The 16,335-nt window shown below is 38.4% G+C and overlaps 1 protein-coding gene across 2 annotated transcripts in view; it reads right to left on the bottom strand.

Annotated features, from left to right (window-relative positions):
- The window catches only part of otud7b (OTU deubiquitinase 7B), a 31,361-nt gene that overhangs the window by 8,398 nt on the left and 6,628 nt on the right, over window positions 1-16,335 (bottom strand). For both annotated transcript variants that reach the window (XM_079626687.1, XM_079626688.1), the window contains exons 2-7: window positions 9,032-9,218; window positions 4,187-4,367; window positions 3,264-3,434; window positions 2,774-3,001; window positions 1,708-1,809; window positions 1,247-1,374 (exon numbers count right to left, since the gene is read on the bottom strand). In XM_079626687.1, coding sequence (XP_079482813.1) covers window positions 1,247-1,374; window positions 1,708-1,809; window positions 2,774-3,001; window positions 3,264-3,434; window positions 4,187-4,271 — 714 coding nt within the window. In that variant the 5' untranslated portion in view covers window positions 4,272-4,367; window positions 9,032-9,218. The remainder of the gene's footprint in view (window positions 1-1,246; window positions 1,375-1,707; window positions 1,810-2,773; window positions 3,002-3,263; window positions 3,435-4,186; window positions 4,368-9,031; window positions 9,219-16,335) is intronic.

Genomic DNA, 16,335 nt, shown 5'->3' with positions numbered 1-16,335 from the left:
TCTTTAAAGAGTAGAAAGTTCAAACAAAATATTTATTTAAAATAGAAATCTTTTGTAACATTAAATGTCTTTACTGTCACTTTTGTAGGGGTGGAAATCTTTTACCATCTCACGATTCAATTCGATTCCGATTCTTGAGGCCACGATTCGATTCAAAATCGATTTTCGATTCAAAAAGATTTTCGATTCAAAACGATTCGATTCGATTATCATGTAGAACACAACCGGTGAAGACAAAAAAACATCTATATTTCTCAGTCAGACACAGTAACTTAAAGAATAACAAGTTATGAAAATAAAGTGCTTCTTTCAAAATGAATAATAGTCCTACCCCTAAGCTACCTGGCGATGAAGCAGCGATAGACCGAGTTTTTTTTTTTTTTTTTTTTGCCCTCTCGGAGTTGGCAGGGAGTTTCGTTAAGCACTGCAGTGTGCGTTGGTCTGCAGCTGGCGGCTGACTGTACGTTCACACCGCCGCCGACTTGAGCTGCAAAAAAGCTATGGCCGCCCTGTCAAGGACGCTTGTCAAAAAGTACGGGGAATGTTGTTGACGCTTTGGCCGCTCTGACGTAGCAGCATTCACAATGAAATGCAAACAGAAAAAACAAGCAATGCATTCGGCAGTTTAGGATATCGCACAAGATTTGTCAACACAGAAAACGTTTCATCACTGGAGAGTTTTTTTCCCGACACCATCGTATTAATTGATTTTGATTAATATGCGCGAGGGAGAGAGAGAGAGAGCAGACAGCGCTCGGGTGAGTGCGCGCGCGCGGCCGGCTCTCTCTCTCTGCTCGTTCTTATGCCCTGTCAAGCGCGCCCTGTTAAACTGACAGGACTTAAAACACATGCAAATGGTAGGAACGAAAGATCTCCCTCTCATCCATTTGCTTCCTTTTTGTTTTAGTGATTTGCCGCTCACGTCCCGTATAGGCTAGTTACAAAAATGGAGGCGAACAGCCAGCTGATTTTATTTATTAATTAAATCGATTCTTGGACATTTCAGATCGATTCTGAATCGTTGCAAATGAGAATCTAGATTCTTCTGTGAATCGATTTTTTTGGCACACCCCTACACTTTTGATCAACTTAATGCTTCCTTGCTGAATAAAAGTATTAATTTCTTTAAAAAAAAAAAACTTTTGAATGGTAGTGTATATTTGAATGAAGAAGCCTGGTACCGAATTGATTAGTATTATCTGTTGCAATCTCTTTGTACAAAATAATGAACCAAAAGTGCTCTAACCTCTTTGTTCTGCATGGTTTGTTGCCATCTCCACCTTCGCTTCAAAGCTTCCCTCTCCTGCCCATGATCCATCAGTGCATAGAGAGACTTCCGCAGCATCAAGTCTCGATCATGGAAGCCCCACATACCTGCATTATAATGTTCAATGTTTTAAGCATAATTACCAAGATTTCATCTGGCAGTGGTTTCTAGGCGAGTATGCATATCTTTTACTGTTGTTTTGGACACAATCGTTAGTGTTTACTCTATAAGTGCCTGTATGGAACTCTATATGCCACTCTAATATATTGATATATCAACCAGCATCTATTTTCAATGATTTCAATCTCAGGAAAAAATAAACCATCTTTTAGTCTGTAAACTTTGAGCTAAATGTAATACCAACAAAAAGCTTGAATTAATCCACATAAAACTGTATAAAAACTCATCTGTTCTGTGCAGAAGTCAGTTTGAACACTCACCCAGTGAGGCTGCGTGTAACAGGCAGTTCCCATCACCACTAGTAGCCAGAGGTAATAAACTCTGACATCCAGTGCCTAAACGAGTCCACCAGTTCAATCGCCCTGTTGAAAAAAAAAAAAAAAAAAAATCTCTGAAATATTTTTGGCTTTAGACACTATGATGCATCTTAATCTTTCTATGGCTGTATCCGAAATCGCATACTTCCCGACTATAAACAAAAACCGATGTAAACAAAGTCGCCGAAAGTATCCGAATTCACATTATTCATAATCCAGTAGGCAAAAAGTACCTGGATGACCAACTATTTCCGGCGAGTGCACATCAAATGGACACTTTACTATCCCATGAGGGGATTGGCAGTGAAATGACGCAACGGACACTGGTAGTTCACATGACAATGACAACATGACGAATGTAGTATGTCCAGATTACATTCATACTAGACAGGTCCATACTAAATAGAACATACTTTTTTTAACAGTCACATAGTTATTACTTATTCAAAAGAAGTTTCAACACTGGGAGTATGCGATTTCGGGAGCAGCCTAGGTCTCTGTTTCAAAACCCAGTTAGCTGCCCATGTAGGCAGTACTGGAAGGGTGATGGTGAACCAAGTGAAATATCAATCATAAATATACTTATGATTAGATTCATAATTCATCCAAAACTATCAATAAAAATAGTTAAATCTAATAAAAAAAATAAACAGAGCAATTCCAATAGTGTCCTCGCACCATCGGTGCTCGGGCCCTAAAAATACTTTTCCCCATTATTTGTGTGTGCTGTGTATCTTTGTGCTTATTATAGTATTATGCTAAAGGCAAACTCCTGTGTGCGTCACATACGGACCAGTATATGTATGACATGGCATTTCTGCCTATGTAGGGCATTTCAAATCAGTAACTTATGAGGTTACAGTTTAGTCAGGATGCTTATATAGACAAAAGAGAATAATGCAGCTAACAGAAATGCCATGTTAGAAAACTACTATAATAATAATAGTTATATATTTGGTTTGTCTGTCAGAGGAGAGAATCGAGAGATTCTTGAAAGAAAATGACTAACCCGCATGCTCCAATGCCACCATCATAGACTGCTCAATGAGGTCTCTTTCGATGAAGCCGCGGAAGTCGTCTCTGTAGACGGTGAGGTCAGGCAACTGGAAGGTGCAGAGCGGAGTGTCCAGAAGCGGCTCGTTGCTGCCGCCCGTACTCGACACGTGCGAGCGAGCCAGAGAGACGATGGTGGAGCTGGCGTGGGAGATCCCCCTCGACAGTCGCTTCTCCGTGGCAGCTGCCATGATACATGTTCAGATTACTGCGTATACTGGAGAATATGAAACTAGACACTGGTAACCTATTATCTGGCCGAACTATTCTTATCACTCCTTTCAATTCGAAAAACAATGTTAGTCAGGTGAGAGTGGGCAAGGCTTTGAAATTACATCATATGCAACTAGTGTCATGATCAGTGTAAATCATTTACATAAATTATGAAACACCATTTGAGAATTGAGGTCAGGCCATGCAGAGAGGCGTTCAAGTGCTTTTCGTACCTTGCACAACCTCATCTTGGCGATGCAAAAGGGACCGCCCCGTTCGTGCCATCTCTTTCTCAATGGAGGGGTACTCTCTCTCCTCAGCAAGGGTGCATGAGAGGTTCCCAGCATGCACTTGTCTCAGCTGCTCAAAGTCACTCAGCGCAGCTGAGAGGTCCCAATTCTTTCCTGTGAGGGGTCACAATCATGAAGTGTGCAAGTAAATAAGAGGTCATAGTTCCACGGCACTTCTGCTTAGGAGTTTAAATATTAACCCAACATTGTTAGGTGCAGCAGAGTTCAATGACACATTCCACTGCAGTAGCTTGTGTAAATATTGGTCTGTACTGACTGTAAAGCGTGCATACTGCAGAACTATGTATATTTTAACTCATTCTCTTATCTGCAGTGTTGCTAGGCAACATGCGCTGGGTTTGTTAAGGTTTTGTTGCACATGTTCATATAGACGCTTCAGCCACTGGTTTTTTTCTCCCTCCTGTAGTCAGTTAATCATAAAGACCTTAGTCAGGATAGATGTAATATTGAATTCTACATGGCTCACTCAAATAGAATTCGTAACTACCGGTTTTATAATATAGTTTTGAGCCTTGTTTTTAATTCAAGTGTTACATAATGTGAATATTTCAGCTTGCATCAATCAAGTTTCAAATAAAAGGAATACAATCAGAGACCACTTGTCATTTAAATGTATTGGATTATCAAAAAAAAAAAAAAATTACATTACTACATGGTTATGTCATATTTAAACATTTTGGGTTGGTTTGTTTTTGTGTTATAGTTAAAGTGATGTAACAGTACTCATACAACAACATAAGATTTTGGTCATTCCACCCACCATCTCTACCAAAAGACTTATTATTGGAGCAAAATGAATTATCAAAGCTGAAGAGGTCATGAGAAACAGGATGGTTTTGGCTCACCCTCCAGCAGGTCTCTGGCCAGTCCTGGTTCAGCTCCAGTAGAACGGACAAAGTCGGACAGGACCGCGTCCATATCCAAAGTCATGTGATCATGAATTTACAGTGTAGAAGGGGGCATCAGGAGAGAGAAAAGACATGAGAGCAATTCTCCCTCACAGCAAAAGCACCATTACGGCCACACCTATAGAGCAAGAGAGGAAAACAGACAGAAGCGATCCTTAGTGTGGCCATGCTCAAGCTTTAGCTCGGTGCATCATATTGGTGCACATTACCAGAGATCTGTTGACTCCAGCAGTCACATGCCATTCCTGTGACCTCTGCTGTGTAGCTCAGCTGAACGCTTCAGTTTGCATTACAGAGAATTTGCAATTCATTAGAAAGGTGGCTAGTATTATACATTTCAATGTCCCGAACAGAAAGATTAAGTAATTCAACAGTACAACTGTTTTCAACATGGATAATAATAAGAAATGCCTCTTGAGCACCAAATCATATATAAGTAGCAGGACATAGTAGGATTTCTGAAGGATCATGTGACACTGAAGACTGGAGTAATGATGCTGAAAATTCAGCTTTGACATTACAGGAATAAAATCACATTTTGAAATGTATTCAAATAGAAAAGTTATTTTAAATTCTTATATATTATGTAATATAATATATTTCAGAATATTACTGTTATTACTGTTCTGAGAGTTTGCTTTTGAACAAATTATTTGCTCGGACTTCTGTTCTGCTTTAAAAGAACTGGATGCGAATAAATCTCCAGGTCCTGATCATATTGCTCCATTGCTTTTAAAATGAGCGGCTGATGTTATTTCTCCCTCGCTGACGTATTGGTTTAACCTTTATTTATTAACTAACAAAATTCCACGGATCTGGAAGTCAGCATTTGTCGTTCCTCTGTCCAAAGAGGGTGATCCTTCTTTAAATATTTTACAATTAATTCACAATTATAGACCCATATCTAAACTTTGTATTCTCTCGAAACTCTTGGAAAAATTAGTTAGTGAGCAATTAACACAGTATTTAAATAGTCATAATATTTCGTCTATTAACCAATCCGGATTCCGTAAAGGGTACAGTACGTCTACAGTCGTTTTAAAAGTCTTAAACGACATAGTAGAGTCCTTGGATGACAAAAGAAAATCTTTTTATTGACTTATCAAAGGCCTCCGACACTGTGGATCATGATATGTTATTAAAAAGGCTTTGATCAGTAGGTTGGCCTTCGTTGAATATTAGAAGAAAAATGCATTGACATTTGTTGATTTACAAAGCTATATTGGGTTATCTGCCCTCTTATCTCTGCTGTCTTATTAAACAGAAATTGCCTGGTAATTACTCATTACGCTCTAAATCAATCCACAATCTGTGTGGCTTTTGCCAGAACCGAGCTGGGTAAAACCTCTTTTAAATATGTCACTGACGATTGTTTAATAAAAAAATCAGAGGCTGAGTAAATTAATGGTGTGTAAATGTTTTTAACCAGTTGCATGTTTTATGTTTATGTAATGATGTTTTTGTTTTTATGTTTATGTGTCGTAACTTTGATGTAAAAAAAAAAAAAAAAAACGGTCTGTGTAAACTCAGCTGCCTATCTTGGCCAGGATACCCCCGTAAAAGAGATTTTAATCTCAGTGAGTCTTAAATAAAGGTTTATCTTTCTTACTGTAATTTTGATCAAGACATAAAAAAAATTTCATATTCACATCCATTCATATTGTTGAGCCCTAACCAATCAAATTTATACCAATCAGCTTTATACATTGTTTTTAGTTCTTGATCCTCCTGGTCATAGGAGAAGTTCCTACTTGTGAGTTTGCAAGTCATAATTACAAACATGTGCGTTCAAGTGATTTTGGTCAGAATAGGATGTGCTCTCTTTCGTACTTTTTCAAAAGATCAGAAGCTTTTTTTTGGTTCAAAATGTAACACACAAAAAAAAAGAGCAAATTTTGTCTGTAATTGATGCTTTCTCTGTGTCAGCACAAGAATGATACATAGATAATGATGGGAATTTTAGTTTGTCACGCAAGTCTGCTGCCTCATAAACTGGCTAAATGAGTAGTGTTTTCTAGCAAGCTTTATAGCTATTCCTCATCAACAGTACACAAAACACACAAGACTAAATTGCACAGTCAATATTCACAATTACAACTTACTCTGACAAATAGCAATTTGGGCTAGGGCTTAAAAGTAAACCAATGTTTCTCACTAAAAAAAAAGTATGACACTTGAAGTATCACTGATCATTGAAGTATCATTCATGTGCACTTGTCTCATAAATACATTCATTCCAACATGACTCGAAGGTTGCATAAAATCAAATGCACATAACTGCTCTGAACCTTTACGCCTCAAACTGCACTGCTTAAAGCATTGTGACAGAGAGATGGTCAGCTGAGAAGGCAGCGCAGGAAAGCACTGGAGGAGCTGAACAATGCCACTACACTACCCATTAGGACTGCACGATACACTGAAATTATTGAAATATCAACTATACATATCACAATATGCATATCGGAAGGGCTTGCGATAACGTTGTAACATTAATGGTGATTCAGACTGGGTTACAGATAGGGATGGGACAGTATGAAAATTGCATATCACGATTATAGTGAGCAAAATTATTATCAATATTTTCACGGTTTTGTTAAAACGAGATGAAAGTGTTCAAAAAGAACTGATGCTCACACTGAAAACATTTCAACAAGTTTTATATTTGAAAAACAACAAATATAACAAGCAGCTCTATGCACCTTTTAAAGCAAGATTCTATTCTGTGGCATTTCCTTACTTATTATGGTTGTCGTCAATAGCAACACATTATAACAGAGCGCACATCCATGTATCACAACGAACGCGCTCTCTCGTTTCATTCAAATACAACTTGCCATCTTGCGTCTCCGTTTTTGTATTGTATTGAAAATGAAATCAGCGTTGATTTACTGTTTACAGAGTTTGATAATATTGTCGTCATCATCTTGTCTGGACGATTGTTTTGTGCGCTGAACAAAATGGATTTATAAACGGGTAAGATAAGATTTAAACAAGGTTTGAACTTCTTTGGCCACTTGCTGCGAACTTTTCTTCGTGGAAGCTTCACGTTCATTTCAAGTGAGTGAAATAAAATCAACTCAAAACAACATTTTGTGCCCAATTATTTCCCAGACATAGTTTTGGTATTGAGGTCAAAGTTAACTTGCCTTGTGTTCGCTATACAACAGTGATGATCACACAAGACGACTCGGCAGATTTGAAGTGTTTCTATTTCAGCAACTTTTATTGTGCATGTTCTGCAGACAGGGTGACCATCCTCTATTAAGTTTCCCTCAGGACTTTTGTAAAAGCCAAAATATGACCACACCTCAAATTTGGTCCTCTTAAAAGGTTGGGAAAAAAAAAAATCTCCCAAGCACGGTCACTGCAATCCGCCATTCCTTCTCGAATAACAACAACAACATTGCGCGCTGCGCCCGCGTCAGACTGTTGCTGGCTGCCGGACAGGATTTACAGGGAGTTATTAAAATCGCGATAATCAAACACGGTTTTAATGATAATTCAATTTTAAACGATAATACTAACCATCAGTACATTTTATCGTGGATTATAATTAAACCGGTAATCTTCCCATCCCTAGTTACAGAGCTCCACTCACATTGTTTTACATTAAACTGCATTATATTTGTCACAGAATTTAGTAACTTAAAAATAATTCTATATAATTATAATATATTAATTGAATTAAAATTCCATTTCCTTTGAGTTTATCTGAACACCAATTAACCAGAGAGTAAATTTTGTCATTACATTAATTCAGTTCACAGACAATGAGCAAAGAGCTTAGTGAGCAAAGTTATGACAACTACGTATAAACGCTAAAAAAAACAAAACATCATCAGGAAATCAAGCTGACATTAAAATCACAAATTGGCTTTGGCTATAAAAAAAGCCAGTTTGGAACATCTGTAGCATTTTGGTTATTGTAGCTTTTAAATACGTTTAAATATTCAATATGCAAAACAAAAATAAAAATACATCACATTATTTAAAAAGTTTTTTTTTTAAATCTTGAATATTGTGCAGCCCTACTATCCATGCCTCATTCAGGCAGAGTTGCTCAGTTATGAAGAATTTTAAATGACTGTTGAAACAAGATTAGACGACTTTATGGATGACAGATAAAATTAAAGTGGCATTTACATCTTCCTCAACAGGACAATGAAAATGTAAAAACTCAAAGGGTGTTAAATAGTGATTCGTTGCTGCTGAACAGTGAACACACTTTACGGGCTTGAGAACACAGGCGTCACATATAGATCATAATATTATGCGGTCAAAAAGTCCCAATGTTTAAATCACCCCTCCCTTATGTAATGGTACATCCTGTCAGCGCTGCCGTCACCTCCCTTTAAAGCTCTGACTCAAACTTTTCAATATAATGCCCATGACTCATGATTCCTTACTGGGCCCTCTCCACCTCTATGACCAACAAAAAGGCAGGCACTGCTGTGCCACTGACGGACATAAAGGGCCTTTTCAGCGAGGAAGCTGCTTTCTCTCGCTCTTTGACTTTGTTTGGCAACTATAGAAGAGTGACTAGAGAAAGACTAACAGCAAAAACAAGGGAATCGGTTAAATCTGGAACATGATTATGCATTCCTATCTGATCATTTCTAGACATGTAAAGAACTCCTGCCCAGAGCAGCTAATCAGAATAATCCACTGGGTGGGGATAAGATTAGTGACTCAAAAACAGCTCCTGTCAGAGTTTAAAGGAAATATGAAGTGCTAAATAAAACCCTGAATGACTCAATAGCATAAAGCTTGCTTCACACTCACCTGACATCTTTCATAACATTAGTTAGAGTGAGTCAGCCTCTTCTAACACAAACAAACACAACAGGACAGCAGTTTCAGAGGTCTGGGCCCCCAGGACAAGGTCAACAGCCCATCTCTCAGCAGCGGCCGGGCTCTGAGAACCATCCAGCAAGCAAAATGGTCAGAGATGGATGCTGTGCACGAAAACCTGAAAAACAGAAAGTCAGAGTTACCTTCACATCTCAGATTATTGAGGGAGAAACGACTAACAAAAGGCAACTGGCATGTTTACAGAGTCAGCTTATAGTCAATTTGGATGAGATCTCAACATCACAAGCGTTGCATCATTATGGCATTCAGGGTTTGCCAGAGACACCTAGGTGATGGATTGTAAACAGAAAGCACCCAACAGATTTTTTTTGCATTTGCTAGCCGGGCTTTTGTCTGTTACATAACAAGCGTTGCTGCCAACACGTGGGTGCTTTAAGATAGCAGGATCACTGAAACAGAGACGCACACAAGCAGAGGTCAACAGAGTTGTGTTTGCTCTGTGCACTGTACTGACTATAACCCTCTAACCTATATGGCTGATGACTGTGTAAACTAATAACAAAGATTTGCATCAGTTTATGGAAATAACTCAACTTTTTGTAACCCTTGCTCCCCTATAAATATGCATCAAGGCTCAACAATAAGGATGACCCCAGGTCAGTGAGAGAGAGAGTTCTGGGCCAGTTTATGACTGTCACTCAGGCCAGTGCTGCGTTGTTTATGTACAACAGTTCAATGATCACATGCATGCGTTTATGCATTTGGATTTCCGTGGCATATTGAGCACTGTCGTTGTGAACTGTGCTGGTTTAAGTGTGGCACCAAGAACCCATCATCTAGCTGGTTAATATGATGGTATTTTGAAATTGCAAAAATCACTTTAAATAAACAAACAAATAAATAAACAAATAAAGTAATCCTATGTTTTTACAGAAAAGGTGTATGATTTTATAGCTGTCATGGAACTGACACATTTTGAAATCCTGACCAGGAAAGCAGAAAACTCCACACGGTTCAGTCCTGATGCACGGAACAAGACTTGACGTGCCTCTCCTAATTAGCTTGTCAGATATCCTCTAGCTATACATCTCATGACATGCATGCAATATAAATATATGAAATTAGAGTAGTGCTTCACATCTTAAACCGAATATGAGGGTGCTTTCACACCTGAGCGTTTGTGAGCTCGAATCCGCACCAACGAGCCTGCCTGAACGAGGTGGTCTGGGCCCGATCGCAAACGAACTCTGGGGCGGTTCACTTGAGGTGTGAAAGCAATCAGACCCAACAGACCAATGAAACAAACGGTGTTATGATTCATAATGGGAAACGTGCTACATAAATAGCAGTCTTCTACATAAATTTTTACCGGTCCAATCAGCGAACAGGTAGAACTTCCATTCTCAGAAGCACTACAGGTGAGTGATGTGACGATGAATCCTCATGTTCTTCTGTTGTTTATGCTGCTATTACACATGTAAAAACTATTTTAAATGGATCACAGGCACTTAGGCATATCCATTCTGATTTAATTTTATTCTAATTTAACTTGTCACTTAACAGTTAGAGATCGGTTAACGAGCTTTGGTTGTCGTGTTAGGGAAAAAACAAGAAATGAACAAAAAGTGTGTTATTAAATGAAAAATCTGTTGATAGATTTTGGAGCTGTAAAAGGGGAAACTAATACTGTTCATGTGTTACAGTACATTTGCTCTGAATACAAAAATGTGAGTTAAATGACAGCAGAGTTAATGACAGCAGAATCAGCAGCTGAAGAAATTTGTTTAAATATGGTATAAATGCTCCAAGCAAAAATAGGGATGTTTCTCTTCAGGTGTTGTCCGCCCATGCAGAGCTAATGAACTCACACCAGCATAAATGAGCAAGATAAAACACTAACCAGCCATCTGCTACTCATAATCCAAATTAGTAATGTCAGACTAAACTGAAGAAGCATGATCCAAATACAAATGCAATACTGTAAGAAAAAAAAGAAAAAAAACAGAGCAGACCTCCTCACCAGAAGTCACTGCTGAAGGATAATTGAATGAATGTTCCCCATGGTTTTAGAGCTGCATTAATGAGCCCAACTGGTATCATGCAACCACCACTGCTGAGCTTGAGTGAAAAAGAGACCGCTTGTCAATCACAACTTGACAGCATTGTCACTCTCACACCATGTCCTGACCAGGTGCGACACGACCATCTGAGTGTCACTGTCAAGTAGGCTAATTTTTCAGTTCTAACTAAATGCTGAGAGAAGCAACCAAAATCACAGCCGAAGGGAACATGTTTAATGATTCTGCCCTACAAGCAAAACACAAATTGCAAAAACAAGCTTTCAAACACTTTGTCCCGCAGTCATTTTTCAGATAATCATGCCCCCCAAAAAACGGACAAAATTAGTTTCCTTGCAAATAAAATTGCACATTCTGGAGAGAAAAACTCGAGTGATATATAAATTACAACAGTGCATTACGCATAATTTCGAGAACAAAATAAATAATTAACAAATGCATGAACCAAACAATGTCCAATGAAGTCTAACGATCTGATGAGCCTAGCAAACTTAACTGCTTGGTGCTGGCGTAATCGGTTTAGGCACGGGAAGCGTAGTATCATCATTATGTAACATCACTGCTAGGGCTCTGTGATGCAGCAAAGAAGAGACAGTGCTCTCAAAACCCAGTTTGCACCTTCTCGCTACTGCACCAAGACATGAGACACTGAGGCCTGAAAGCAAAGGGCTGCCTTGGGGGGTTTGTGTAGGGATGTGTAAGCTCTCTGGAAATTCAGGGACTGCACCACAGATATATACTCTTCAGCATCCTGTCCAGCCCCCATTAAAAACTCATTAGTGCAAAGCAAACCAATTGTTAAGCAGGAGCATAGAGTCACTGTTAATTTGTCCATTTGCAGTTAAGCTAGTGCTAAACAGTCCAAATGCATTCCCCTGTGACTCCGAATCAATATGTTCAATTGCGTTTGCCATTTCCTGGTAATAAAAAAGGAACAAAATAGATCATTTTTAAAGAGATAGCATATATTCTATGTTCTGTCACCTCCCTTCTCTTGACAACGATTCTTTTTTCTTTTTTTTGTTCTTAGCGGGGGAAAGATCCTGATCGGCGGGAGCGTTCGGTCACACACAGACAACCACCAGCACACCCGTCCTGCTCGACTCGAGATCACTGCGGCTTTCTCTAGCTATCCACAGGTTGACCAGATGATTTTTACTTATCAAGAAGTTCTACAATGCTGATAGGTCAAGGCAAGTCTTATGTGGGGCTGGGAATAGAGTATTTTTTAGGCACCGACCGAATTGCCTCGATACCAGAGTATCAAAAAATATCTTGTCGTTTGGTACCAAATTTCGATACCTATGCCATTAATCTCGTCAACGTCAGTGAGCCAATAAGCATACAGCATTTGGCTGTGGCAAGGCATCAAGAAAAAACAAAAGTTTACATTTCACCAAGCTCGATGCCAACAGAACAGCGTGTGATGCAATATTTGCAACAAGATCATTGCTGACAAGACCGGCAAGACAACAAATCAGAATAAATTTAAGAGCAGAAAGTTTCTCCGTGTTCGACTGCAAGAAGAACTGGAGTGCGTTACAAATGAACCGAAACTCGGTATATAGGATACTTCCCTCTCGGCTAACAGACATGAGAAATAGGCATATAGAAAGCTTGAAATGTCTACTTTTAAACTAACCAATTTGAATCAAACATATACTCTGATTATGTAATCCTGAATTATGTAAAAGGTGCATTTCTAGTTAATAGTTTATTAATAAACAATTAAAATGTCTCCTTGCTATTTTTTCCCTGGCACATTAACGTTCAGTAACCGGTATCGAAGTCAAGGTATCGGTATCGAAAATTTTAGAACGATACCCAGCCCTAGCCTTATGTCTTGTCCTTCCTCAGTATAAGATCATATTATTCCCTGAAGCAAAAATAAAATAAAAGTTAAATTAGTAAATTAAATTAAGTACAAAATAATAATAATAAATGACAAAGCTATTTTTATGTCAGTTCTAATATTGGGAAATAGGTCAAAAGTCTGATGTAAATATCTTGGAACGCTCTGTGGGACTAGAGCTTCCAACGCACGTTCAAGCTCTTATCAGCAAAGCGCCAAGTTTAGAAAAGCCTGATCTTGACTACTAAAAATAGCCACATATAATCACAGTCCAAAAAAAGCAACACAAAGTACAAAGTAAAGTCTGCAAAACAGACAGCAGAGGGGAAACAGGAGGGCATGAAATCTGGCAAACCCCCATGCTATGAATACCACAGAACACAATGCACTTTACTGATACTGAGAAATATTTCACAATGAGACCTGCTCACACACAGCCTATCATGTAATGATGCACTATTTCAGCCACTGTTTACTCAACCAAAGAAACACAGTAAATTATTTTAAGCTATAAGAGGAAGAGAGATCACAGTAATCTTTTTTTTTTTTTTTTTGGTCTCTGGAGTGAGAAATGTGTCACTGAGTTCAGAACAGACACTGGAAACTTAGCGTGTATACAGTGAAAATATTTTTTTGTTGCTGCTTGTTCAAATTACTTAAGTAAAATGAGCTAAAGCAACAGAATTTGTTATACATTTCGTCCTAACATATTGTCATTGTGTTCAATCTACTTATACATTTAAAGGGGTCATGACATGGGTTTTTTTATTTTATTATTATGTTCCCTTAGGTGCAAATATAGCATTACTATAGTTTTTTTTACAAAAAACTTTTAAAATGTAGTGATTTATGACCTTTTCCCACCCTGTTTCTCATCCTCTGATTCAAACAGTCTGTTTTGGGGGTGTTTCCCCTTTAAGAGTTCAGTGTTAACACCCACTGTTATGATTGGCTAACGTTAGTGCCTATGCATCAATTATTAACGCCCCCAGCCAGAACCTGTGCGGATTCAGCGTATTTAAAAAGTAGTTTAAAGTTTTAAACACATTACTTACAGTTTGCGTCGTCGTTGTTGAGCCCAGAATAGTCGGCATGGACTTATCTTTAAGCAACAGTTTTCTGGCAAAGCCAGCATCATTTTGGGATTTGTTCTCAAAACAGTCATCCTTCAAATGGATTAACTAACGCTTAAACTAACACTGCCGTGACTGAGACGTCCGCAAAAAATAAAGTGCATCCATTTTCCCCTGACGACTGGATCTTTCGCAGCGTATTCAAAGATGTTGTTTGTCCACAGCCAGGAACAGCACATCTGCGTGGCATCGTAATTTCCCTGTACACAGACCCACTCGCTGTCCGTCGACTGAACACTTGTGAGGCGCGCAGCGCGCGGGCGCGACAACGATACGAAATGAGCGTAGTTGTCTTGCGCTTAAAGCGTAGTTGTCTTGTGCCTGGAGGCGGTCATATGCAAACGCTGGTACGTCACTTCGTACCGTGACATCACTTCTTACCATGAATCCAGAACGAGCTGTATTTAGAGCTTGATTAAATAAATGATTCGTTTATAATGGGGAGGACGTCTTAAGCTATGAAACTTGCAGGATGTTTTAATGGTACAAAGGCCTCTTATATACTAAAAGATCAAGGCAAATTTGGTTTCTCATGTCACGACCCCTTTAAAATGGAAGTTTACTCAAACCATTTGTGTTGGGATAACATGAATGATTTTTGTTGCATTAACTGAAACTGGGTAGTGGATTGTTAGTTCCCAGCATGCTTTGCATATGGAATTAAGTTGAAATTAAGTGTCAATTTACGTGTTTTTTGAGTGAGTGTATATAATAGTTTAGCATCCAAATAAATTGCACATAAATATTTCGATTTGTGCTGAATGCGGGAGGTAGGCTATGTGAGCCCGCTGGTTTCTGTTTACACGTTCCTATTTGAGTGAAGGGATAGATCTGTTAATTTTTAATGTTCAGTCATGTTTGACATTTAAATATGTTTCTGTTATGTTTAAATTTTTCAAGTTACCATTGTGCTGAAGAGTAGAGCTTGGTTAGGTAGTGGATGGCTGCATGTATGCATGATGCTATGTCCAATGAGCAATAGCTTTACTAATGCCAGTGCAGTTACACATATCTTCGTCTTCCTACTTGTGCTCGCTAGTTACAGAAAGTATTTTCATTTTAAAACATAACTGAACGTCAAATACAAACAGGTATTCCATTACTTAAAATCACAGACTTGAATATATTGGAATCTACTCAATATATTTGAATATATGTTTTTATGCGCATTTTGAAGTATCGCATCAGAAACGAGTGATGGAAACGGCAAATTTCAAAAAAATAATAATAAACACATTTACGCTCGCTTGAGGTGGTTTTAGACTTGTGAAGAAAAAAAAAAAAATTATGCGAATAATGGGAAACACAGTTGCCTTATAAATTCTGACATAGCGAACATTAAACCCACATGACTAATCGACTGTTTCCACTGATGGTGTCAGTAATGTTGCATAACATTTCAAATGTGGCCTCTCTGACATTCTGAAGTGGTGTAGCCACAGGTTGTGAGAAAAATGTCTGGTCACCACGACCTCCCATAAATCGTAGTGACGTCATTTCCCCATATGTATGGGGCTCAACGTTGTCGTAATGCACTTGCTGCTAGTACCTTCATAAAAAAAAAATCTGCATTTCTTTTTTTGTGCACAGCATTCAATTTGGCGATTTATGTAAATTTAGAACTTGCCCAATAGTAACTAATTGCAGTCCTTTCTCCATTTTCTATGTGTGCCTTGTTTTATTTAAAGTTGGTTACTAGGTTACCAATACTACAGTCATCCACTCAAACAACTTTTTTTGAAAACTTTGAAAGAATTTGCTTCACGTTTGGATTAAAACCAGCTATTGACTAAGTTAAACTAAAATACATAGGCTAGGCTATATGTTTTAAAATGAAGATACATTAATTGTGTAACCACTAACCACCAGAGACTGAGCTAGAACATCTACAGAGGGCAGAGCCTTTTAAAAAGCTTAAAGAGTTTGTATGGGAATATTCAGAGTTTGCTAAAGTCTACTTAGGCTATATCCTACAATACAAATACTAAGAGATAAGCTTATCAGCAAGCCCACACAACATCTGCTTCATCAACAGATTCTTTCAGCTACCAATACGAGTGTAGTAGCCCATTTAACACTTTTGATTACAATTAAATCCATTTTGTTGAACTCTACAGACTTTCACCCAAAATCAGTGAAGGAAATGCAAAAAATAGAAATGTCCATCTGGGCCAGCCATCTTGGTAGCACAATGGCAACTCTGCTTCATGG

Source organism: Phoxinus phoxinus (assembly GCF_949152265.1).
Source record: "Phoxinus phoxinus genome assembly, chromosome: 10".
Classification (NCBI taxonomy): domain Eukaryota; kingdom Metazoa; phylum Chordata; class Actinopteri; order Cypriniformes; family Leuciscidae; genus Phoxinus; species Phoxinus phoxinus.
This window is presented reverse-complemented; position numbering and strand designations above follow the sequence as displayed.